Source organism: Hippocampus guttulatus, chromosome 7 (assembly GCF_054856545.1).
Source record: "Hippocampus guttulatus isolate MCC_2025c chromosome 7, RoL_Hgut_1.0, whole genome shotgun sequence".
Taxonomy (NCBI): Eukaryota; Metazoa; Chordata; class Actinopteri; order Syngnathiformes; family Syngnathidae; genus Hippocampus; species Hippocampus guttulatus.
Genome location: NC_141267.1, coordinates 18,270,840 through 18,292,035, shown reverse-complemented (window position 1 = coordinate 18,292,035; position 21,196 = coordinate 18,270,840). Strand labels below are relative to the sequence as shown.

The 21,196-nt window shown below is 45.0% G+C and overlaps 2 protein-coding genes and 1 long non-coding RNA gene across 4 annotated transcripts in view; 1 reads left to right on the top strand and 2 right to left on the bottom strand.

Moving 5' to 3' along the window:
- plpp3 (phospholipid phosphatase 3) overlaps positions 1 to 9,493 on the bottom strand; it is a 32,992-nt gene extending 23,499 nt beyond the window's left edge. The window contains exon 1 of one of the 2 annotated variants that reach the window (XM_086115474.1): positions 8,971 to 9,493. In XM_086115474.1, the coding sequence (XP_085971600.1) occupies positions 8,971 to 9,112 (142 nt within the window). In that variant the 5' untranslated portion in view covers positions 9,113 to 9,493. The remainder of the gene's footprint in view (positions 1 to 8,970) is intronic. The other variant, XM_086115473.1, reaches the window with a different exon arrangement.
- A 709-nt stretch (positions 9,494 to 10,202) lies between these two features.
- Positions 10,203 to 18,241, top strand: prkaa2 (protein kinase, AMP-activated, alpha 2 catalytic subunit). The gene is made up of 10 exons (XM_086116043.1): positions 10,203 to 10,644; positions 12,754 to 12,895; positions 13,566 to 13,659; positions 13,860 to 14,004; positions 15,370 to 15,457; positions 15,626 to 15,850; positions 16,050 to 16,212; positions 16,410 to 16,748; positions 17,010 to 17,136; positions 17,413 to 18,241. The coding sequence occupies exons 1-10, from the start codon at positions 10,368 to 10,370 to the stop codon at positions 17,661 to 17,663; spliced, it is 1,851 nt and encodes a 616-aa protein (XP_085972169.1). The 5' UTR covers positions 10,203 to 10,367; the 3' UTR covers positions 17,664 to 18,241.
- On the bottom strand, positions 15,417 to 17,515 carry LOC147202795 (uncharacterized). The gene is made up of 3 exons (XR_015101416.1): positions 17,390 to 17,515; positions 16,087 to 16,254; positions 15,417 to 15,509 (listed from the first exon to the last, which is right to left on the bottom strand). It is a non-coding gene; the product is annotated as an uncharacterized LOC147202795 (long non-coding RNA).
- Positions 18,242 to 21,196: the final 2,955 nt, after the last annotated feature.

The following is a 21,196-nucleotide window of genomic DNA, read 5'->3' as shown; positions in this document are numbered from 1 at the left end:
ATGACAAGAGGAAGCTCATAAAACCCCTGATGCCAGACTCATCATTGGTCTAGTACTATGTGGCCCAGGATGAGGGCTGGGCCAATTGCTTGACAGCCATTCCCTAAAAATGGGCCGATTTCATTATGAAAAAAAAACTAAAATGGTGGGTCAATCATTCCTGATCTTATTTTGACAAAAGCACATCCCAGAGATGGCAGCACGAGTGGAGGAGTGCATCTGCGTATGAGCTCTGAGGTTTGGGCTTTGAAGCTTTCCTTGTGTGGAGCAGGCATATTCAACATGTGTTTCGAGATTTTCTCCACCCATATTTGAAAAACATGTATGTGAGGTTCACTGAAGACTCGATATTGTCCATAGGGCGTGAATGTGACTGTGAATCATTGTTTTTATGTGCCCTATGATTGGCTGGCGACCAGCGCAGGGTGCACCCAGCTTCTCACCCAGGACCAGCTGAGCTCGGCTCCGACACACCCTTCCTTACAAAATCTTATTGCGAGAGTTATTGAGACACCTGGAATGCATAAAACACCTCCTTTAAGAGTCCCCTGCTGCTGTTTTGTTGGAAATCAGATCCACTCCCCCTGTTAACAAGTGGAGTGAGGCAAGGGGATATTTATAATGTCTTTAAAAAAAAAAACGATCAACTCATCGATGCACCACAGTGGTAGTTGAAAGCGCAGGCCAAGCAAGCACTCAGCTGTTTCTATGAAGGGGGAAATCTGAGCAGCACCCAAGGGGGTTGAGCGGGGGCGGCAATCGTGCTATGTGGCCGCTCGATGGGCCAGCTCGCTGACTGGCTGACTGGGCGTTGCGCTCTTGATGCCATAATGGCATTATTGCGCCAAGGGACAAAAGTCGGGCAACAGAAAGGAAGGCTACGATCGTCTTTGAAACCTGACGCTTGTGTTTAGGATAACAGCTCACGGCATTTGTTCCCTTTCTTGTCCTGCATTGGCCCTCATCTGCTCCCCATTACCTTGATCACTGGGGGACAATGGGTGTCAAACCAGAGCCCACGTGTGAACGATGTGTGCAACGCTTAGTGTGGAGTTCTTCTATGTATGTTAACAAGATAAGGCCAGGTGACGACAACCAGAGGTGGCTAAAGTACTCACACACTCTAAAGTAAGAACTACAAAAAAAACAGGATGAAACGACTCTTGTATTAGTTGAAGTACTGATTCAACTACTTCAGTAAAAATAGGACAGTACGGATCCTGAAATGCATTTACGTACAAAAGTAAAAAGCAATCATGAGTTGCTAGTCAATTATATGCTCGTACAATGCCAATTTTGATGACTTGGCACAAGAAAAAAAAACGTCTTTTTTTTATACTAAGCGCAAGCTAGCATTAGTCTTTTATGTTATAAAATCAATGTGTTTCCAGTACATTTAACAACAATACCAACTGAGTAGCTAAAAATGCTAAGTTAGCTAATGTTAACAAGTAACTAGCTGATCTTGTAAGGAGTACAAAGTACTGATGTCTATTTTCAAGAGTCGTCTGAAATATAAATTCTCAAAGCACAGATGACTGAAAACTCAAATTCTTTCCAGTAATAAAGTATTTGTTCTTCAGTACTTCCCACCGCTGGCCGACCTTTCAGATCAGGTCAAGCTCTTCAAATCAAGATACAGAGCTGATCAGCATCCAAGTGCTAGCCACAGCCAAGCAGATAAGCGCTACGAAACAAAACGCCCTCCAACCAACAATTTCTCGCTCATTCAATTATTCGCGCCCCACCCCACAGAAAAACTCCGTCTGCCACAGACCCGTTGGTCCTCATTAGGGGAAACAAAGGAGCGCCGAGATGCATCAAAAGGCTTATTGTCCTCAGTGAAACAGTGAAAAGTCCCAACCCCCGCACCCCAAACATAGCATCTCTAAATCCACACAATATGCGCATACACACACACACACCCGCTCATAGAGAGGATTGTTAGTAAGAGAAAGTGACAGACAAGAGAGGCCTGTGTACCAACAGGGAGGCCCAAACTGGGACAGCATGTTGCACCACAACCATGCAATGAGGACCGCGGCTTTGGTCTCTGACTAGCACTGCTACACTTGAGAGACTCAAAAGTGCATAGATAGGCTTCTTCTTCTCATATCATGCAACTGGATCTACACGAGTCTCTTAATCGCTTCATTATTCCAATAGCGGTTGGACGAAATGCTGTTGCCCCCCCCCCCCCCCCCCCAAACCCACAAATGTTTCTAATGTTTTAAAATTAGCCCACTAAAGTGCATTTTTATAATACCCATCTAGATGTGTACCTTCATCATTTGTGTTCAAAACTGTTGCTTGAACGGTTATAACGCCACGACGACGATGCTATTGACTAGCACTTCGATGGTGTTTCCAATTATGTGTTAGCATTGAGCTAGTAGACTTTAAAAAGGCAATTTGGGTCACTCGTAAGAGAATATGCACAATATCCCACACAGAAAGGTCAGATTCAAGATTCGGATCCAGAACCGATGAACTGTGAGGCGGACTTGCTAACCACTCGTCTATCGGCTGCCGCTATAATTCCCGACAAATCATTTGGACAATTGTACCCCGACCAAGGTTTGGGGATTCCGTTTTCCATTTTAACCACAAATCCAGCAAACAGCTTTTGGGATGAATTAGACCCCCCCCCCCCCCACTTCATGCAAGTGTGATGGCCGCATGTCCCAAAATTTTTGTCCGCATGCTGTATTACAATGAGTGTAGGTAAAAGCCTCGAAAGCTTCCCAGCCCTTATTTTCAGTGGGAGTAACGACATCCTGAGCTAGCCAAGATCCCGCAAAGGCAATAAAAAGCTCAAACACACACACACACACACACACACACACGTTTACAGTGAGACGCTGGGGTGTAATTGCGCACTTATCTAAATAAGCACTCGTGAGTGTGTTTACCTGAGAGGGCTGTCATCATAAATGATCGTAAAGACTATTGTTGGACAACGGTAAACATCAGCTGCGCCGTGAAAAATGAACAGGTCAAAAAGTGTCAAATATAAAAGGGGACGAATACTACCGGCGTCAATAGATGGTCAACTTGTTTCTATGGAAACCACACAAGGACAGATGTTAACGCTCGTCATGGCCGCCACAGAGACAAATAAAATTACATTTAATATGTTGATCTAATTTTTGGAAGCCCCGCAACTTTTGTCTATTCATCCATCCATTTTCTAATCCGCAGGCCTGCTGGAGCCTATCCCAGCCGTCTTCGGGCAGTGGGTGGGGGACACCCTGAACTGGTTGCTAGCCAATCGCAGGGCACACGTAGACAAACGATCATTTTAAATTCAGCATATTTGGACATACGATGCTTCCGCCCGACAGCGATGCTTTGTCTTATCCTGACACAGACAGATTTTTTTTAGGTTTCTTTATTTTCCAGATTCTGATTCTTACACAATTATTTTTTGTTCAGTTTCTCTGCAGCCCGATACCAAATGGCACACGGACCTTCAGATTACATCTAATGACACCTCTGGGCACCCATAAAGCCCATGGAATATACTTAAACACACACACACACACACACACACACACACACACACACACACACACACACACACCTCTAATAGCAGCCTTAGGCAGACACACAAATCCCAGGGGTTCAGGCATTTTAGTCAGGCGACAGACCAGCCAATGATGGAATACGATGCCACACACACACACACACACACACACACACACACACACACACACACACACACACACACACACACACACACACACACACAAACCACCACAACTTAAGGGACAGAGCAGAGTCTGCATCATGGTACACATTCCTTCCCGTGTTGTCATCTGCTAATGTGCTGCATAACACAAGGATGCCGCAGGACACCGCAACGCAAACACGCACACCGCATCTCGCAAGACGTAAACATCATCGTCGGTATAATTTTCGATCCCGACGGCATATTTTGTTGACGCGCGTCTCGCGAATGTCACAATGTAGGCATGCGGTCGCTATATGCGTCTATTTCCTTTCCCAACTTTGACCCCGTTTGCCTCGAAAAGAGTTTGAAAATTAAATCAAATCCATGTCAAGCCTTCTGTGTTGTTGTGCTGAGCGACTGTGAATGATAATGGCCCACTTAAGAGGTGACCAGTCCAGATTCGAGAAAAAGTACGATTCCACGGAGTTGCTCCTGAACATCCCGCCCTTGAAAAAAAAAAAAAAAATCAATAAACACATCACGTCAAAGTTTCACCCAACCTCCGAGCGAATCAGTTTGGAACCGTGTTCTGTCAACCCGCTCCTCTGAAACTCTTGACTGAGACGTACAAGGCCAAACAACCCACTGCAGCACACCTCCGACTAACTACACCATCGCGTGCCCTTTGCCTCACTCCCAAAGTGACGCCAGATGTCACATCAAGAGAGCTTTGGTCACCGCGTGGCAAGCAGATGAAGAATTTGAGAATTTCCAGGAAATATTTGCGGAGTCCGACTCAGCATTGAAGTGGCCAAGAAGCCCGAGAGGTTAAAGCTGTCCGGTTTTAATGAGCGGCACCGCGTGACTGCTTTGCAGTGCTAGGGCGGCTAATGCCGGAAAGGATAGGGTGTGTGGAGGGGAGGGCGGGGGGGAGGGGGTATTAGACTAATGTCTCCCGGGACACTCGGTGAGTTGATTCCTCGGAGCTAAAAGGCTGAACTGCAGTTACTAATTTCCCCGAATATCACTCATCAAAGTGCCCAACTCCTTTTGGCAAAAGGGTGACTGCGGCTCATGTTTTGACTGACGTAATCGAGCCACCGTCAGCCCAATGTTGACTTAGAATGTCACTCAGTAGCATGGAAACACTTCCAAAAAAAAATTTCTAATTAGGATCGACACCTATAAATCAGACATTGAACACAAGCAAAAAATAACGCAAAAACAAAGGCACTATCTTGCTAGATTTCCTCAAACAGTGTCCATCCCTAATAGACAAGGTAGCACAATTAATCCCAGCTAATGCCTCCTTCGACGAGACACCTGTTTTTACCGATCAAGAAAAAGAAAACGGGAAGTTCCCATCATTGCGGGAAGGGCACGCTGATCTCGTTTTGGGTTCTGTTACGAACCAAAAACAGCAGCATCCACCAAGCAGTCTCCCCGGATACATGAAAATGTTGAGACTGTGCGTTGCAAATAATTCCCCTTTGCTCATTTGAGCCACGTTGCTAACCAAAACAGCAGCACCTATACAAGCGCACGAACCGTCTCCCAGTTGAATTATCTGCGAGAGACTTAAAGCGCATCAGAAATGAGCATTTCCTCTAATACTTTGTTTTCACACTTCTAATGTTGTTGATTTTCATTCCGAATGACATAAAAATGCCTCCCCACCATGTGCGGTTGAGAAACCAAAACTCCCACCCAGTCGATATTTACTTGCAGGGGCACAATTCTGGATGCACACCTCCATTCAAATTTGCCCTAAAACATTTCCTTGCCCTATGAAGTCATTTGGCAAGGTAGCATTTGTTTATAAATATGTAATTCGCTTTCATCATCGACGTAGGCGTTGAGCCGACTAGTCGACTCATCGACGTGTCGACTTTACTGCCGCACAATGCCGGTTCTTTGCTAATGACGCGTTTTGGCATTAACTACATGGAGGCATCACTTAACAATGGAAGCATGCACAGGGAGTGGACAACGAAAAAAAAAACCAAATATCAATCACGTTCTCGATGAAGTGACATCGACGACAGAATCATCACCTCAGCATCGATCCAAAAAGTCGGAAGTCATTCCACCCCTTACGAGAACACTGTAGTCCACCAAATACAGGCTCGAATACCAATAACCCCCCCCCCCCCCCACCCATTTGAAGTTGCATAGATGCTTGGAAAAAAAAAATTCCAACAACCATGCCCTGATCAAGATCTGCGTTAAAACTTAATCGAGTTCCTTGGTGGAGGTTACAATATTAGATCCTTAACATTTTAGTAGCTTCCAACTTCAACAGTGCGCTTTTGCATTGTGGAAAATGTAAACATGGCTTTTTTTTCCCTGTGAGTTACACTCCCCCCCCCCCCCCCCCCCCCCATGGGATGAGGGACAATAGTGTCTGACTTTTCACAAGGCTGACAATGCAGTGTTGCAACTGACAAACAGAAGCGCGCGCCGTACAACATAGCAAGAAGCAGACCCAAAGAAAAAAACTGGACGGAAGATGGCGAAGCCAGACTCTGAGAGTGCGGTCGCCGCTGCGTGTTTGTGAGACTGTGAGTGTGCATGTGTGCATGTTTGTGTGTGTGTGTGCCCGTCCTGCTGTGTTTATGCATCATTAGCAGCTGAGATTACCAGAAAAACCAAAAAAAACAGCTTTTTTTTGTTTTTGTTTTTAAAGGAACCCACCGGTGTGATTATGGGGCACCTCAGATGTTCTTTTTGCCCGAGGTTGTGTTGCTGCCAGACATTTAAAAAAAAAAAAAGTGTGTGTTTATGTGTGTGTGCTGGCAGATGGACAAGAATGGTATTATTGTGTGGGCCTTTTCACTCAACAACACGCAAACAGGACAATCTGAGGCCCTTCACACACCCACATTCCTTGTCCCACACCCCACCTTTGTTAAAGCCCCCGTCATATCCCTGCGACACCCCCCCCCCCCCACCCCACCCCCTTGTCCCAGCCCGGATCACTAAAAGTGGGCCAACCAATCGCCACGGGGGCAGTCAGATTGCATTTATCATAACAAAAGAAAAGTGGCCATTTGCGCCTATTGTGTTCACATGCATATACACGAGGAATGCCGTCTCCCAAATCCGCTTTCCTTTGGTGTATTTTTCTTGAAGTTCTCTCAAAATGAACTCCGGCTTGACCGCGTTCTCATATTCTAACATACAGAATGCCTTTTTCGTTGCTCAAGTGACTCTTATCCCTTGAAAAGAAAGAAAAGGGAAAAAACCTTGGACTCGCATCGCACTTCAACTCACGTTGAGCATGAAACATAGTTAGCTTTGACATCATTTGAGCGAGAACTGGCCGTTATTGGACTATGAGATGATGTCATTATTTTGGAACATCATCCACACACGCAGTATGTGTGAAGATGTGTGTGTTCTGCGGTCTTTACAAGCCAAGGAAGTCAGTGCAGCCAGGAAATGTGTTTCATGTGCGCTTGGAAGAGCATCATCATTTTTTCTGTCTATTTTTTTTCCCAAGTGCAGATGAAACACTTTAAAGCTCTTGGAAAAAAAAAAAAGTTGCGAGTTTCTTAGACAAGGCAGTAAAAACAAACGCGTAACATCTCGGTCGCCAGTGTCACATGTTTGCCGACTGCTTGCCTTTTCCATCGAGTGCTTTTTGGCGGCGCGATTCGCACCTGCTCTTTCAGACACAGGGTCCTCGCCTTGGATGGGAGAGGCATTCCCCTCGTGCCGCAACACATGCTTAAGCAATTATTAGGCCGAGCAAAGTGGGGGCAAGATGGGGCGCTTCGGACAACAGGTGAAGTTAACCCGTAGATTGGAGCGCAGTTTTTGTAAATCTTCCAGAAAGAGAAGCAGACCGAAAGCGATCGGACATTAAAAAGTGAAAGGACAAGCCCATAAGAGGTCAACTGCAATGTTGACCTCTTGTATGTTCCTTCTTAACATATTAAACAAGATGTGACAGAGAAAGTGTAGCCCACAGGTCACAGTACAACAATCCGGCTAACGCCAATTCATCACAAGTTTTCGGTGTTAGCTGAATAGTTAGCACATCTGTTTGACTGTTGAGAGGTTCCAGTCTCAGCTCAAGACTTCCTGTGTCTCTGTGCTTGCATGTGATTTCTCCTCCCACTTAAAAAAAAAAAAGCGTCTTAGGTTCTTTGAAGACTAAATTGTACTTTGGTGTGAACGTGGCAGGTTGTTTGTTTATATGTTACCCCCACGATTGGCTGGGGGCAATTCTAGGGTGTAGTCCATCTTAGTTAAATGTCTACTGGGACAGGTTCCAGCTGAGCCATGACCCATTATGACGTCAAATGTAACAGAAAAATTCAATAAAAACAAAAATCAATAAAGGACACGTGTTGCATTAAAAATTGCTTGTGTAATCGGGATTCTATCAATTTTAAACTCAATTCCAGTTTCTGCTGCTTAATTTTCTCTCTTGGCTATCCCAGTTGACATCGGGTGACAGAAGCGGGGAGCCACTTACAGGGCCCATATAAACAACAACCACTCAAAATGATTTTTGAGTCATTTCAAAGAACATAACACGGATGTGTTTGGAAAGTGCGAAGAAGTGGGATGCAAACTCCGCACAGGAGGGCCAGGGCTGACATTCAAACCCGCGACCTCTCGACTGTGCGAACCACTCTTCTACACTCCTATACAGAGCAAACATCAATCAAACTGTGTGTGATTTAACAGGATCAACTAGACAGGAACTCAGAGCATTAAATAAATACACAAAGCAGAACCAACGACACAAACTCAGGAGGCATTCATCAGCGTCTTCATAATTCAACAATATTTTGTCGGTATGGACAACTCTGTCTGGAATGGTACCATGGATCTTTTTTTTTGAGGGGCTGGGTGGGCGGGGGGCGGTTAAATGGCCCAAGTTGAGAAGGCACAAGGGGTTGGAAGCGGATGGGGGTACCGGTGCTATTTAAAGGGCAGGTCACAACACTTCAAAACATTTATGCCCTTGGGGACACAGTGTGGCAAGGAACGCAGCATATACTGTATAAAGTGAGGGGCGGAATGTAACTGCGTTAAAAACAAACAAACGTGGTGCATTATTTACAATGTATTTTCGATATTCTGTTGCACTGGAGCTGCATGATAAGATGTTACCGCACATTAATTGGCCGATAACCAGCAATACTGACAAACGATAAGCTTTCTGATTGACAGTCGTTGCAAACCACGGAAGCAACTGTGAATGCAGTCATAGAAGAGACAAAAGTAATAAATAAAATGAAAAAACAAAACAAAACAGGAGTTAAATGTAGTTGTGCGCTCACCAAGTAGAAGACAGAAGATGTCCAGCGCAACCAGAAGCTTCCTCTTGCAGTTGTCGGCACCGTTGTTGTTGTTGTTTAACGTGGAGCTTCCCCCGTTCCTTGTCTCTTGTGCCATGGCTTTCTCATACAGGTAGTTTTGCATTGGACAACTCCACTCGTGTCGGATCCGAATCCCACGGGTGCGCGCGCACTGGGCAAAACTGTCAGTTCTGAAAAAAATATATATATATCTATATATATTTACATACAAAAATAAAATATAAAAACAAACAAAAAAAAAAAGAAGTCCCAAAGTTGGGGAATATTGGGGGTTTCAGCGCCGGCGAGTACTAAATGAATGGCAGCCAAGCGCCACTTTGCATTTCTTTTGAGAAATGAGGCGCACATCGACAGACGCTCTTGTTATATCTTCACGCTTCTACTCCTCCTCCTCGTCGTCGTCTTACTCCCCCTGCTCTCTCTCTCTTCAAGTTTCCTCAGCAGACTGTCCGCAAGGTTCAGCCCTCAAGCGGCTCCATCCCAGCATGGAAAACTTTTTTTCCTCTAGCCAGGATGGATGAGCCCGGACAGCTAAATACGTCCATAGCGCCCCTGGTGGTTACATTCAGTACGACACGCGCACTAGAGCCCTTTAATCTGATAGAAAAAGGCGTGTTTGGCGTCACCCACTGGCCAAAAATATATTAATGCTGGATTTTAAAACTCGTTGAATCTCTGCGGTGGTGGTTCTCAAACGTTTTTTTCACCAAATACCTGCCTTCAGTTATAATCAAATGAGGGATATGCATTTTTTTCCCCAGGGGATGGACATTCCAACATTGTTTCGGCAAAGCTCCTGAAGCCCAAGCTAACAGGTCAGCGCGAGGCTGCGGAGGTGACGGGCAATGAGTGCGCCTGCTAATGCATGGTGAATGATCGATACCTTGTTGGTCATGCCTTCTGTTTTTGATTGGTTGTTCTTCCTCGGGCACAATGGTTTCTCAAAAAAATCTAATCAGAAGTACAAAATTGACCAAGAGAGATTATTGATTCAATTTTTTAATATAATTTTTGCCACAAATTATCTTACTAATGTCGCTACTATCTCGAAAAACGGACAGTTATACCATTGTAATTTTGCTAAATTCACCCATTAATGTCAGACAGTGGTGTAGTCTTGTAGTGACATCTAGTGGCCAGAAACCCAAATTACTCCAACGGGAACCGTCCATCTGCGCGGGATTCGGTTTACCAGTCATTCTCTGAGAGTGAGTGGGCGTGTGTACAAGATGTTACAGTGTGATATTACGTTTTCGTTTGTGTATGTGTGGGGCGGGAGGGTGGGGGACGTTTGTTTTTATGCGTACGATGAATTAGCTTTAAAGGCAACGACGTGAAGTAGTGTGGCGCGTGCGCTTATGACCACCTTTAAAGCCGAGAGAGGCGGGGTCATCCGCGAAGCACCGTCTTCCCCGAGCAGACACGAAGCGCCCCTCCCTCCGCGCGCCCCGCTGACTCACAGGCAAACACAGCCACCCACTCGTCCACTCCGCGGTAACGCAGCGGAGACCCCAACCATCGCCGAACGGAGAAAGATGGCAGAGCGGCAACAGCAGAAACACGAAGGCAGGGTGAAGATCGGCCATTACATCCTCGGTGACACGCTTGGAGTGGGGACTTTCGGCAAAGTAAAGAGTTAAGTCGTGTTTATTATTGCCTTGTTTATGTTTGTGTGTATTTCGGTTGGGAAGTAGTTGACGTGAACGCCTCTCCTCCCCTTTTTTGGACGTGTGGAATCCAAGTTAGCGATGGTTAGTTGTTTTGCGCATCTACGCTGAGCAACCTTCGCGACGTAAGATCGCCAAGGCGTAAATGCGATTCAGGAATACGCTCTCTTGAAAGTCAAATTCTTCCACCGAAACTGACCACCATCACTTGCTTTCTATGAGGCAGGTGGATTTGCTTGGTTGGACTATGTAGTACAAAAAAGGACACCGGTATCCTCGTATTGCCAGTTTATTTATTTATATTGTCGTACTTTTTTTTTCCAGCGCCCCCGTTACGCTAAAGGACACCGGTTTAGCTTGTGGTTAACCTACCTTCTGTTTGAGATTAATTGGACAGTCTCGTTTCTAATTTACGCGGCTCAGAGTCTAGCGTCTCACCGTGTTGGTTGCTAAATTAGGCACTTAAACGCCTTATAAGTCAGGGGAGAAAAGCCATATAGTACGTGCTAATTACAGAGGCGTACATTTTTTCACGTCAGCTAGTTTTGACCACTTGTGACCTTGTGAGCTTCAACTTGACCACTCGCCCAATGTCAATGTAACAAGACATTCATTTCACACGCAGTTGATGCTACAATACAATAAAACGTCCAGCAGGTTGTATCGTGTTAAGTAATTACATTTCCACCCCATTTTGCCTAAAATACAAATAAAGTCGAAGGTGACGCGAGCTGCTTATAGTGCCATTAACAGTTAGGATTACCGACCTCCCCCTTTTGTGCTCATGCTTAATAATTGATGCTTGGAAGTGAAGCTTTTTAGGCACATCCACATAAGCACTCTAAAAGGCTGTGCAACAGGTTTCCAAAACAACCCAGTAGGAACTCCTCTTCCCTTGGCACCCACAAACATTCGCTTGCAAATCTAAAATGTCCAAATAATGTGATAATAAAAATGTTGCGAAATTGTAAAAACTGCATGATGACACAGTTTTACACCTCTGGATCAATGAAAAAAAATATATACCAAACCCAAACTATAAACTAAAAGCTTTACCCTTCAGTATATGCCACTACATCTACAAAACATCCTGCAGCGTTTACGAGAAGAGGTGAAAGTTGTGGCTGGACAATTTTGGGCTGCCTAACCATGACAACGCACCTGCTCACAACGCCAAGAGCATCTTAGAATTACTGGCTGAGAAGAATGTTGCCATGCTAGAATCTCCCCCCTTTTTGGCTGTTTAACCAGTTTTTTGAAAATATATTTCCTCTCCTCGCTCTTATGTCTTTGTCCATGTGACATTCAGTCATGCGTGCACCCACTGATAAGAACAAATCACTCTAGAGTCGTCACATCAGTCTGAAGTCCCGATTGGAATGCTGGCTGGCAAGTGACAGTCGGATTAAAAAAAAAACTTCTTTTTATGTCGGATGAGCATGCACTCATGGCCGTTAACAAGGCATTATAGGCAACTATAGCAGCAGACTATTCAAAGCAAGGATGTATAATATTTTCGGGGCATACCTAGATAGCTAAGTGCTTATTACAGTTGTGCTCGATAACCGCTGATGCAAACAAAAATGATAATCTTTAATATATTGACCGATCTATAAAATGCACAGATTTGGCTCGATATTCAATACATGTGTCCTCTGCTTTAAGATAGTTGACCTGACTGTTTTCCGAGAAGATTAGGGAGGGGGGTAAAAAAAAAAAATTACCTTTTAGCAAACCCACACTATCGTTTAGGATCAACTTTCAGAGACATCCGATAATCGGACCTCTGGTGACATTGATTTGCCGGCAAAAAGTTCAGTTAAATTATTGGCTTTTTAAAATTAAATTTTCCAAAATCTTTGATTACACTGGAGATAGTTTTAGTCATCTTAGCAAGATCGTTTTTATTTCTTTACTTGGAGTTTATTATTATTTATTTTAAATGTAACTGAATTGTGAAGCACATTGAGCATTTCATACACAAGTTAGCTTGTGTATGAAATGCCCTATATAAATAAATCACCTCAGTTAATCTCAAACGTGTCTTTTTTGTATCCTTTTTTTTTTTTTTCCTTAGTCGGAGAGCACCAGTTGACGGGGCATAAAGTGGCAGTGAAGATCCTGAACAGGCAGAAGATCCGCAGCCTGGACGTGGTGGGCAAAATCAAACGGGAGATTCAAAATTTGAAACTATTCAGGCATCCACACATCATTAAGCTGTGAGTGACCAACGTCAGTTTGACTGGCCTTTTGTGGCTTTTGCTGTGCTCGTTGCCGTTTGTTTACCACAGCTGCGCCGCCACCGAGCATGCCCGTGAGGCTCAGAAGGTAGAACGAGCGCAGACAAGTCAGCTCAAGTTAACACAGCACTCCCCGCATTGACTAAATCCTCACCAATGCGTCTTGGCTCCTCTTGTACAATGTTTTTCCCTTTGACCTTGCCTGCTTCCTCTCTCTCGCTTTCCCGCTCTCTCCTTCTGGCAAAGTGCGTCTCGACAAGTTCCGTGTTATTTTTAGGCCCCCTCTGAGGGTCAGCCCTCTGTCGCGCTGGAAGTTATGGCAGATATGCAAAACTCTGAGCGGGTACGCTGTGGATCGCTGCTACTGATGTACACACGATGCACTCAAACACGCTTTTTACAAGAGGCTTCAAGCGTCGGTCAACGTGAAATAAACCCGCGGACGGCGATGAACAGCGTATTTTCATTTTTCTATCGAATAATCATTACTCAGCGGCCGTACATCACGACTCAGCCTTGCCTTTGCTGTTTTTCTTTCAGTGCCTTTATGCATTAAACATACTTTGGATACATTAAGAGGCTTTGGGATCAGACAGGAGCCATTCATCAATGTTTCTCCAGTTTTATGAAACACGTGCTTGTGTTTCAGATACCAAGTGATAAGCACGCCAACAGATTTCTTCATGGTCATGGAATATGTGTCCGGTGGAGAGCTTTTTGACTACATCTGTAAACATGGACGGGTAAGGGTTGATTGATTTATTCACTGGAAGGACATTTAAGGTGGAATGTTGTTGTTTCTGCCATTCTAAAGACGATACTGCTTTGTTTTCACTGACACGAAGCAAATCTGAGCCAAACCCAAACATGACACTCCATTCTAAACAGCATTTGTAACCTTCCCCCACTTCCTTCTTTATTTCCGTTCTCCTTTATCTGTCAGGTGGAGGACACGGAGGCTCGCCGCCTTTTCCAGCAGATTATTTCGGCCGTGGACTACTGCCACAGACACATGGTGGTCCACAGAGACCTCAAGCCCGAGAACGTTCTGCTGGATGCCAGCAAGAACGCCAAGATCGCGGACTTTGGTAGGATTTTTTTTTTTTTTCCAAACAGGAAACTCTCAAAACTAGCCTATTTCTCCATCCATTACAAAAGCCAGTCTCATTAGGCCTTTGAATTTAGTAGTCCCTCCCTCCCCCTCCCTCCCTTTTCCGAACCGCTTGATCCTCACTAGGGTCGCGGGGGGTGCTGGAGCCTATCCCAGCTGTCTTCGGGCAGTAGGCGGGGGACACCCTGAATCGGTTGCCAGCCAATCGCAGGGCACACAGAGACGAACAACCATCCACGCTCACATTCACACCTAGGGACAATTTAGAGCGTTCAATCAGCCTGCCATGCCTGTTTCTGGAATGTGGGAGGAAACCGGAGTACCCGGAGAAAACCCACGCAGGCCCGGGGAGAACATGCAAACTCCACACAGGGAGGCCGGAGCTGGAATTGCACTGTGAAGTCGACGTGCTAACCACTGGACTACCGGGCCGCCCAATTTAGTAGTCCCGAAAAACACAATTGACCTTGACAATTTATCTTGGCACGTACATTTTTCAAAATCTGCTAATTGGCTTGTGCCAAACCACGACTGTGTCGGGTTTACAGTATTACTTGCAGCAGTAAATCACAACCGCTGTTGTGCTGAAAGAATTTACAAATACAAATAATGTTTCTTTCGTACTTTCCTGTGTCTATGTCACTGACGTTTAGTGCCAGGCAGAACAATGAAACGTTCTTTCATTCGATGTCAGAAGATACATTGAACCTGTTTATCCACTTGTTTCTTGCCAGTCATACAACTTACTACTATCTTTGAGTTCAACTAGTATGACTTAGTCATGGGTTCCAACTTAGAATATGTATTGATTCCCTGTATCGGACCACAAAGAGGGTCGATACATTTTTCAAAACAACTATGCCAGCAGCAGGGGGGCGTGTGGGGTCACCTAGCAACGAGCAGGTCTCATATCAGCACTGGCAAGATGCCTTGAGGCCCAGTGTCATCCGATAGGAAGGGAACTGGGGGTGCGCGGGGGGGGGGGGGGGGACACTCAGGGGGTGTGTTTTGTTGGCGAACCGCAGACTGGCAAGCGGTTGGAAGGAGTGTTAAGGACACTGGGGATGAACGATAAAGGAAGGTCAGCACGTAGCGGGAGGGGGGGGGGGGGTCTGGTATCAGAGTGTTAGGCTGACGCCATGAGAGAGCGAGCGTCATCTGATTAGGTGAGCTTTGTTGCTCAGCGCTTAGAGACTTGGCACTAAAAGGCGGATAAAGATTTAAGTGTGCTCTTTTCACCCGTTGGACTCATCCTGCCGGTCAATGAAAAGTTGATTTGACACAAATTGTTCTACTCAGTTTTGGTCAGGTATATACCGTATATGTTGGATATCGTGTGCAGGCCTGTCCAACATGATGTCCGACGGTGAGTTCCTGAGGACGAGCTGTGGTTCGCCCAACTACGCCGCCCCGGAGGTCATCTCGGGAAGGTCTGTCTTGACAACCAAGCTATGGTTCGCCGATTGTCGTGGGTCTGGTACCCTAGTTGAAAAAAAAAAAAAAAACACTGTCATAAAGGCTGTAATTCACGCTCATAATCTGTGTTAGTTATTTTCATACGGAGAGTAAGTCATAACAGTGTCACGCCTCGTCATCAGGCTATACGCAGGCCCAGAGGTGGATATCTGGAGCTGCGGCGTGATCCTGTACGCCCTGCTGTGCGGCACGCTGCCCTTCGATGACGAGCACGTGCCCACGCTGTTCAAAAAGATCCGAGGGGGCGTGTTCTACATCCCAGAGTACCTGACGCGCTCGGTGGCCTCGCTGCTCATGCACATGCTGCAGGTGGACCCGCTGAAGAGGGCCACCATCAAGGACATCAGGTGGGTGGGGACTCGAGCGCAGGGTTGGAAAAAGTCAAGGCCATACGACCTAGCTTACGACCAGTTCGGGGTATACACCCTGCCTCTCGTCTAAAATCAGCCGTCCGATGTCAAAATCAAATGTGACGCACGAGCACAAAACTTTGCCCATCCCTTGCCCAACATTATGAGTTCATTGATTTCATTTTCCGTCTCTCAGGGAGCACGAGTGGTTCAAACAGGATCTGCCAGGTTACCTGTTTCCCGAGGATCCATCGTATGACACCACCGTCTTGGACGAGGAGGCCGTCAAAGAAGTGTGCGATAAGTTTGAATGCAACGAGTCCGAGGTGGTCTCCAGCCTCTTCAGCGGCGACCCTCAGGTATCAGCCAGCTAACCGCAGTCACCGTACTTTTCCAGTAATCTACGGATGGTGAAAATGGACACATAAAAGTCAAACAGTGCACCATAAAGCCACCGCCCAACATGAGTAAACGTGTACGGTCTAAAGAGATCCGGTTGTAAATAGTTTGCGAACCGCTGCCCCTGGTCAGAAGTAAGTCGTGTTTGTCCACGCAGGACCAGCTTGCGGTGGCCTATCACCTCATCATCGACAACCGGCGCATCATGACACAGGCCAGCGAGTTCTACCTGGCTTCCAGTCCGCCGCAAGGCTCCTTCATCGAGGAGGGCATGCCGCTGCCGCCGGGGGTTAAGCCGCACCCGGAGCGGATGCCGCCGCTGCTGGCCGACAGTCCCAAGGCGCGTTGCCCGCTGGACGCCCTCAACACCACCCGACCCAAGCCGCTCGCCGTCAAGAAGGCCAAGTGGCACCTGGGCATCCGCAGCCAGAGCCGGCCGTATGACATCATGGCGGAGGTTTACAGGGCCATGAAGCACCTGGGCTTTGACTGGAAGGTGGGCGGGGATGTCTCATATGGGACTCGCTAAGATTTTGTGTTCAAGGGCCACATTTGATTCTTATAAAGAACAGATGGGGTGGGGCTTGGTGCTTAAAGTGTATATCGAATGTATACATTTTTTTCTTCAAATTAATTAATTCTTATCAACCCTATAATGTAAAACGTGACTGGCCACATGTGGCCCACGGGCCGTATTTTGCCCACCCCTGGTCAAATACAATGTTTTCTGCATCCCACAATTGTATTTGTGCGGTAGGTGGTGAACCCGTATCATTTGCGAGTGCGCAGGAAAAACCCAGTGACGGGCAACCTGGTGAAAATGAGCCTGCAGCTCTACCAGGTGGACAACAGATCCTACCTCCTCGACTTCAAGAGCATCGACGGTTGGTGACAGAAACACCACTCGTGCATTGTTACTTGTCAAGCTCCTCGACACATTGTACAGGGTAACACTGTACCAGCATTAAAAAGTAAATTTTACAGATTCCTCCTGTTAAATGCTGCTTCTAGTTGACTTTGAATTAATTCCCTTGTTGACCGATTTAGTAGACAACAGAACATCTAACTCGTGCCAAAGCTGGGATAGGATACTTTAGCGTGTTTATCAACTCAGGAACGCAACAAAATGTAACTGACCTCCCCTGTCCTCTGCGTTCCAGATGACATAGTCGAGGCTGCAGGCTTCAAGTCAGGGTCCTCCACCCCTCAGCGGTCTGGCTCGACGGCAGGCCTGTACCGGCCACGCCTCAGCATCGACTCGGCTAGCCACGTAGCAGAAATGCCTCAGCTCAGCTCGTCCCTGCCGGGCTCGCTGTGTGGCAGCTCGCCGACGCTCACCCCACGCCAGGGCTCGCACACCATGGACTTCTTTGAGATGTGCGCCAGTCTGATCACCACGCTGGCGCGCTGAGAGGAGCGACGCCAGGAAAGCGTCAAGAAGAAGGAGGAAGACAATCAGTCTTGGCGTCATCATCAACTTGAAAGTGGGACAGGACGTGAAAGGGGGCGGCAGCAAATCTTCACCTGAAAAGTTGCAGAGGTTAAAAAAAAAAAAAAAAAAGACTACCCCACTATCCCTGCTGGAATATCACCGCCTACCGTAAGACTTCGTCCTGACGCTGATCAGAGGTCAGTTGTGAGTCTCGAGGGAGCACGTAGATGATTCCATTCTGGATCTAGATGGAAAAGGCTGTTGTCCGTGTACATTATATTTATATCAGTCACACGATGTAGATGAACGAGGAAAATCACTTTATAGATTACGATGATTATTGTTCAGATTGCTACTTATTTTGTGGAGAGAGATTATTTTTAGGCATTGCATTATTTGAAAGCTTTTTATGATCATTGGAAAGGAGAGTGAACCTCACATCATAGCGGGACAATAGAATGTTCTGCTTGGTACTGACCAGTGCTGCATTTACGACAGCACGGACGCACTCCATCTCGTTGACCTTTTGTATCGCAACAATACAACGGAGTAGCAGACCCTCCGAAGCCATCCTTTAAAACTTTGACAAAACTGAACAAGCAATGTTTTTAGTAACATTCAACCATTTGGGATTGACAAATGACGAGCAGTCCTTCTTTCACAGTAACTCACCCACGTGTAAAATCAAAGTTAAATGGAAAGTAGAGGGCACCCCTACTATTCACGGGATAAAAAATTGTGATTAACTGTCACTGCCTCCTTAAGAGGTTTATAATTGTCTGTAAATGGCGCAAGAAGGCAAAGCTAAACAAAGCGCCTCACGAAGCTCCTGAACTCACTTAAGTATCATTACTTGGCACCATGATGCCACAAGATGGCGGTAAAGTAATCTATGAAGCTCCCTTTATTATTCATCGGCATAGGTCGATGACGACGAAGCAGCGCGGAGAATAATGTTATTTAACTGGCACAAAAGCATCAAATCAAATCAAAGTTGTGTAAAAAGCGAACGTATACCAACCTAGAATCTAGGATTCCTAAACAATAACACGAGAGTGATGAATGAGGAGAAATCTTTTAAAATCAAATACCATTTAAACGTCGCTAGCTATAGGCTACCATTTTGAAACAAAGCACTCTTGAATGAAGAAGACATCTCTTTAGAGACGATAAAACACATACTTGAACTGCAACTATCTCACAAGTGTAAAAACGTATTGGTATAAAACGCGATCAACATAACTAGCAAGAAGCTCACGTAGCAGGCAACCTACAGCGTCATTCAGCGCACTACTTCATGCCAGATAATCTTGTCTTATTTGTGTTCCGAGTTATCCTTCCCATCTGGCTGAATTTAGGTCAAAATGTGTACAATATTTCAAGCTGCTCATAACGATGTACACAAGATTGCAGACACAATTAGTTGAGTCATGGCCGATCGCCTGTGGAAACAAACAGACAGGACGCACGCGGCGATCTGTAAATTTGATGAAAAGACAGGCGATGGCTCTGGCGTCAAAGGTGAAGCCAACGGGCAGAATCATGAATGCTGAACCGGGAATATGCGGGGCTTCACTGTAAGTAACTTTAAAAGAAGCACTGTGAGATGGTGTGTATCTGTGCACGCCATACAAACCTTTTCCAGCTGCCTTAAACAAATGCAAACGACTACTTATATATGATGTGTGTGGGTGTGTGTGTGAGACTACGTTATTTTAGGAATGTAAAACTATGGAGGAAAGTCTGCTAAAGTTGAATCATCCTCTTGTGTTCGATAATGCACTGTTGCCTTTCTGCTGTTTTAGTTGTTTCTTACAAACACTAGTCACGGGTCAGTATGACCGGCTTCACACTTAATCCTCCCCAAAATATGCGCATTATTTTGGAAAAAGAAAAGGAGCAAAACAAGGCCAAGAGAACAAGTTTAATCATACAACTTTTTTTTTTTAAAAGATTCTTAAACGAGTCAGTTTGACCCACAACATAATATACCATTACTAATCGGTTCTGTGTTTAACATGACGTAATACTTACCCACAAATTTTGTGTATTTTTTAAATCACTCGAGTTTATTACAGTTTTTAAAAGGTGTTTTTAAAACAGGTCAAATTGGCCTGCAATATAACAAAAGGGTTCAACAAAGAGAGGTCATGAAAATCAGGCTAACTCAGTCTACTGCTGGTTTTAATTTATTCATTTAAATCATAACTCAAGGATAGGTAGGAATGAACCAAAATCGGTGTGTAAATGAAAATGCATTTGCAGGAGTTCAAGTTTCAAGCAATAGGTGGCACCATAACATCATTTTAGCCAACTAGGATCCTAAATGAAATTGTATTTGGAAAAGACAATGAACCTTTAAGTAAATAGTAATACAATTATGTTTTTCCTTCATGGCCTATTTATTACTTATATCATAACTTGTGAATATCACACACACACACAATATACACACATTATATACTGTACTCATACAGTATATATACAGTATACATTTGAAAAGTCATATCTAAGCAACTGAAATGTATCATTTGCTTAAAATTCCTCCTTTTCTCGTATTATTGATGTTGGAATTATGACTTTTCCTCATGAGTCTCAGAAAGTAACTTTTTATTTTCGTAATTATGACTTTTTGTCCTCATGTTTCCTGTACAGTACACTTCAAGGTGTGAGATTTTTTTTTTTTAATATTTATTTTTTGATACAAATACTTGATGGTAGCAAAGGACTCAACTCACTTCACAACTTACAGGAGTTTGCCACATAGTGACTAATTCTCAAAAAAGGGTACCAGTTGTTTAATGCCACGAAAAGTATCAACGTCGCGGAGGGAGAACCCTGATATCTAATCACAAATGGTGTAGAAACACACGTAGACAGACAATAGAACGACCCTGACAGGCCTAAATTCTTTATCCTCTGCAAAAAACGGCTACCATGACTACCGCTCACTTGATTCATGTATCAAGCTGCCCCTGGTGGCTAAGGTGCATCCACACACTAATTACAGATTTTCACATATGACGAAAATTGTTTTTATGAAACTAGTCCGAAAATTGAAATCTTTTTGCCTCACAGTCCAAATGTCATAATTTTACTTTTATTTAAACTCGAGTAAAATTGCAACTCAGTTTCAACTCATTTACATTTCATTATATTTTCAATAATCATCCCATAATTGCAATTTCTTCTTTGATTTACATTCATCGTCCTCCATATCATTAAAACACATAAAAAAAAAACATTCATTAAATTTTTTGTCGTGTTCACCACTTAACCTGCTTTTGGGCGAAGAAAGGCGGTCCGCCCCCAACGGAAGCCACTTGCTACTTGTGTGCCTATAATGACAAATTAGCAGCATTATTATTTTCCCTTTGAGGCCGTGGACTGTGATGTACTTGTCAGCTGTGTGTGTGGGTGCGCGTGTGTGTGTGTGCATTTGTGTATACACCGTCTCTGCCTGATTGTGAAGGCCCTGGATTGATCTCTTTATGCATTGCATGGAGTTGCTG

Coding starts and splice junctions, on each gene's coding strand:
- prkaa2 (XM_086116043.1), top strand. CDS start 10,368: ATGACCACCTTTAAAGCCGAGAGAGGCGGGGTCATCCGCGAAGCACCG. Junction 13,660..13,859: donor ACATCTGTAAACATGGACGG/GTAAGGGTTGAT, acceptor TTTATCTGTCAG/GTGGAGGACACGGAGGCTCG. Junction 16,213..16,409: donor TCTTCAGCGGCGACCCTCAG/GTATCAGCCAGC, acceptor TTGTCCACGCAG/GACCAGCTTGCGGTGGCCTA.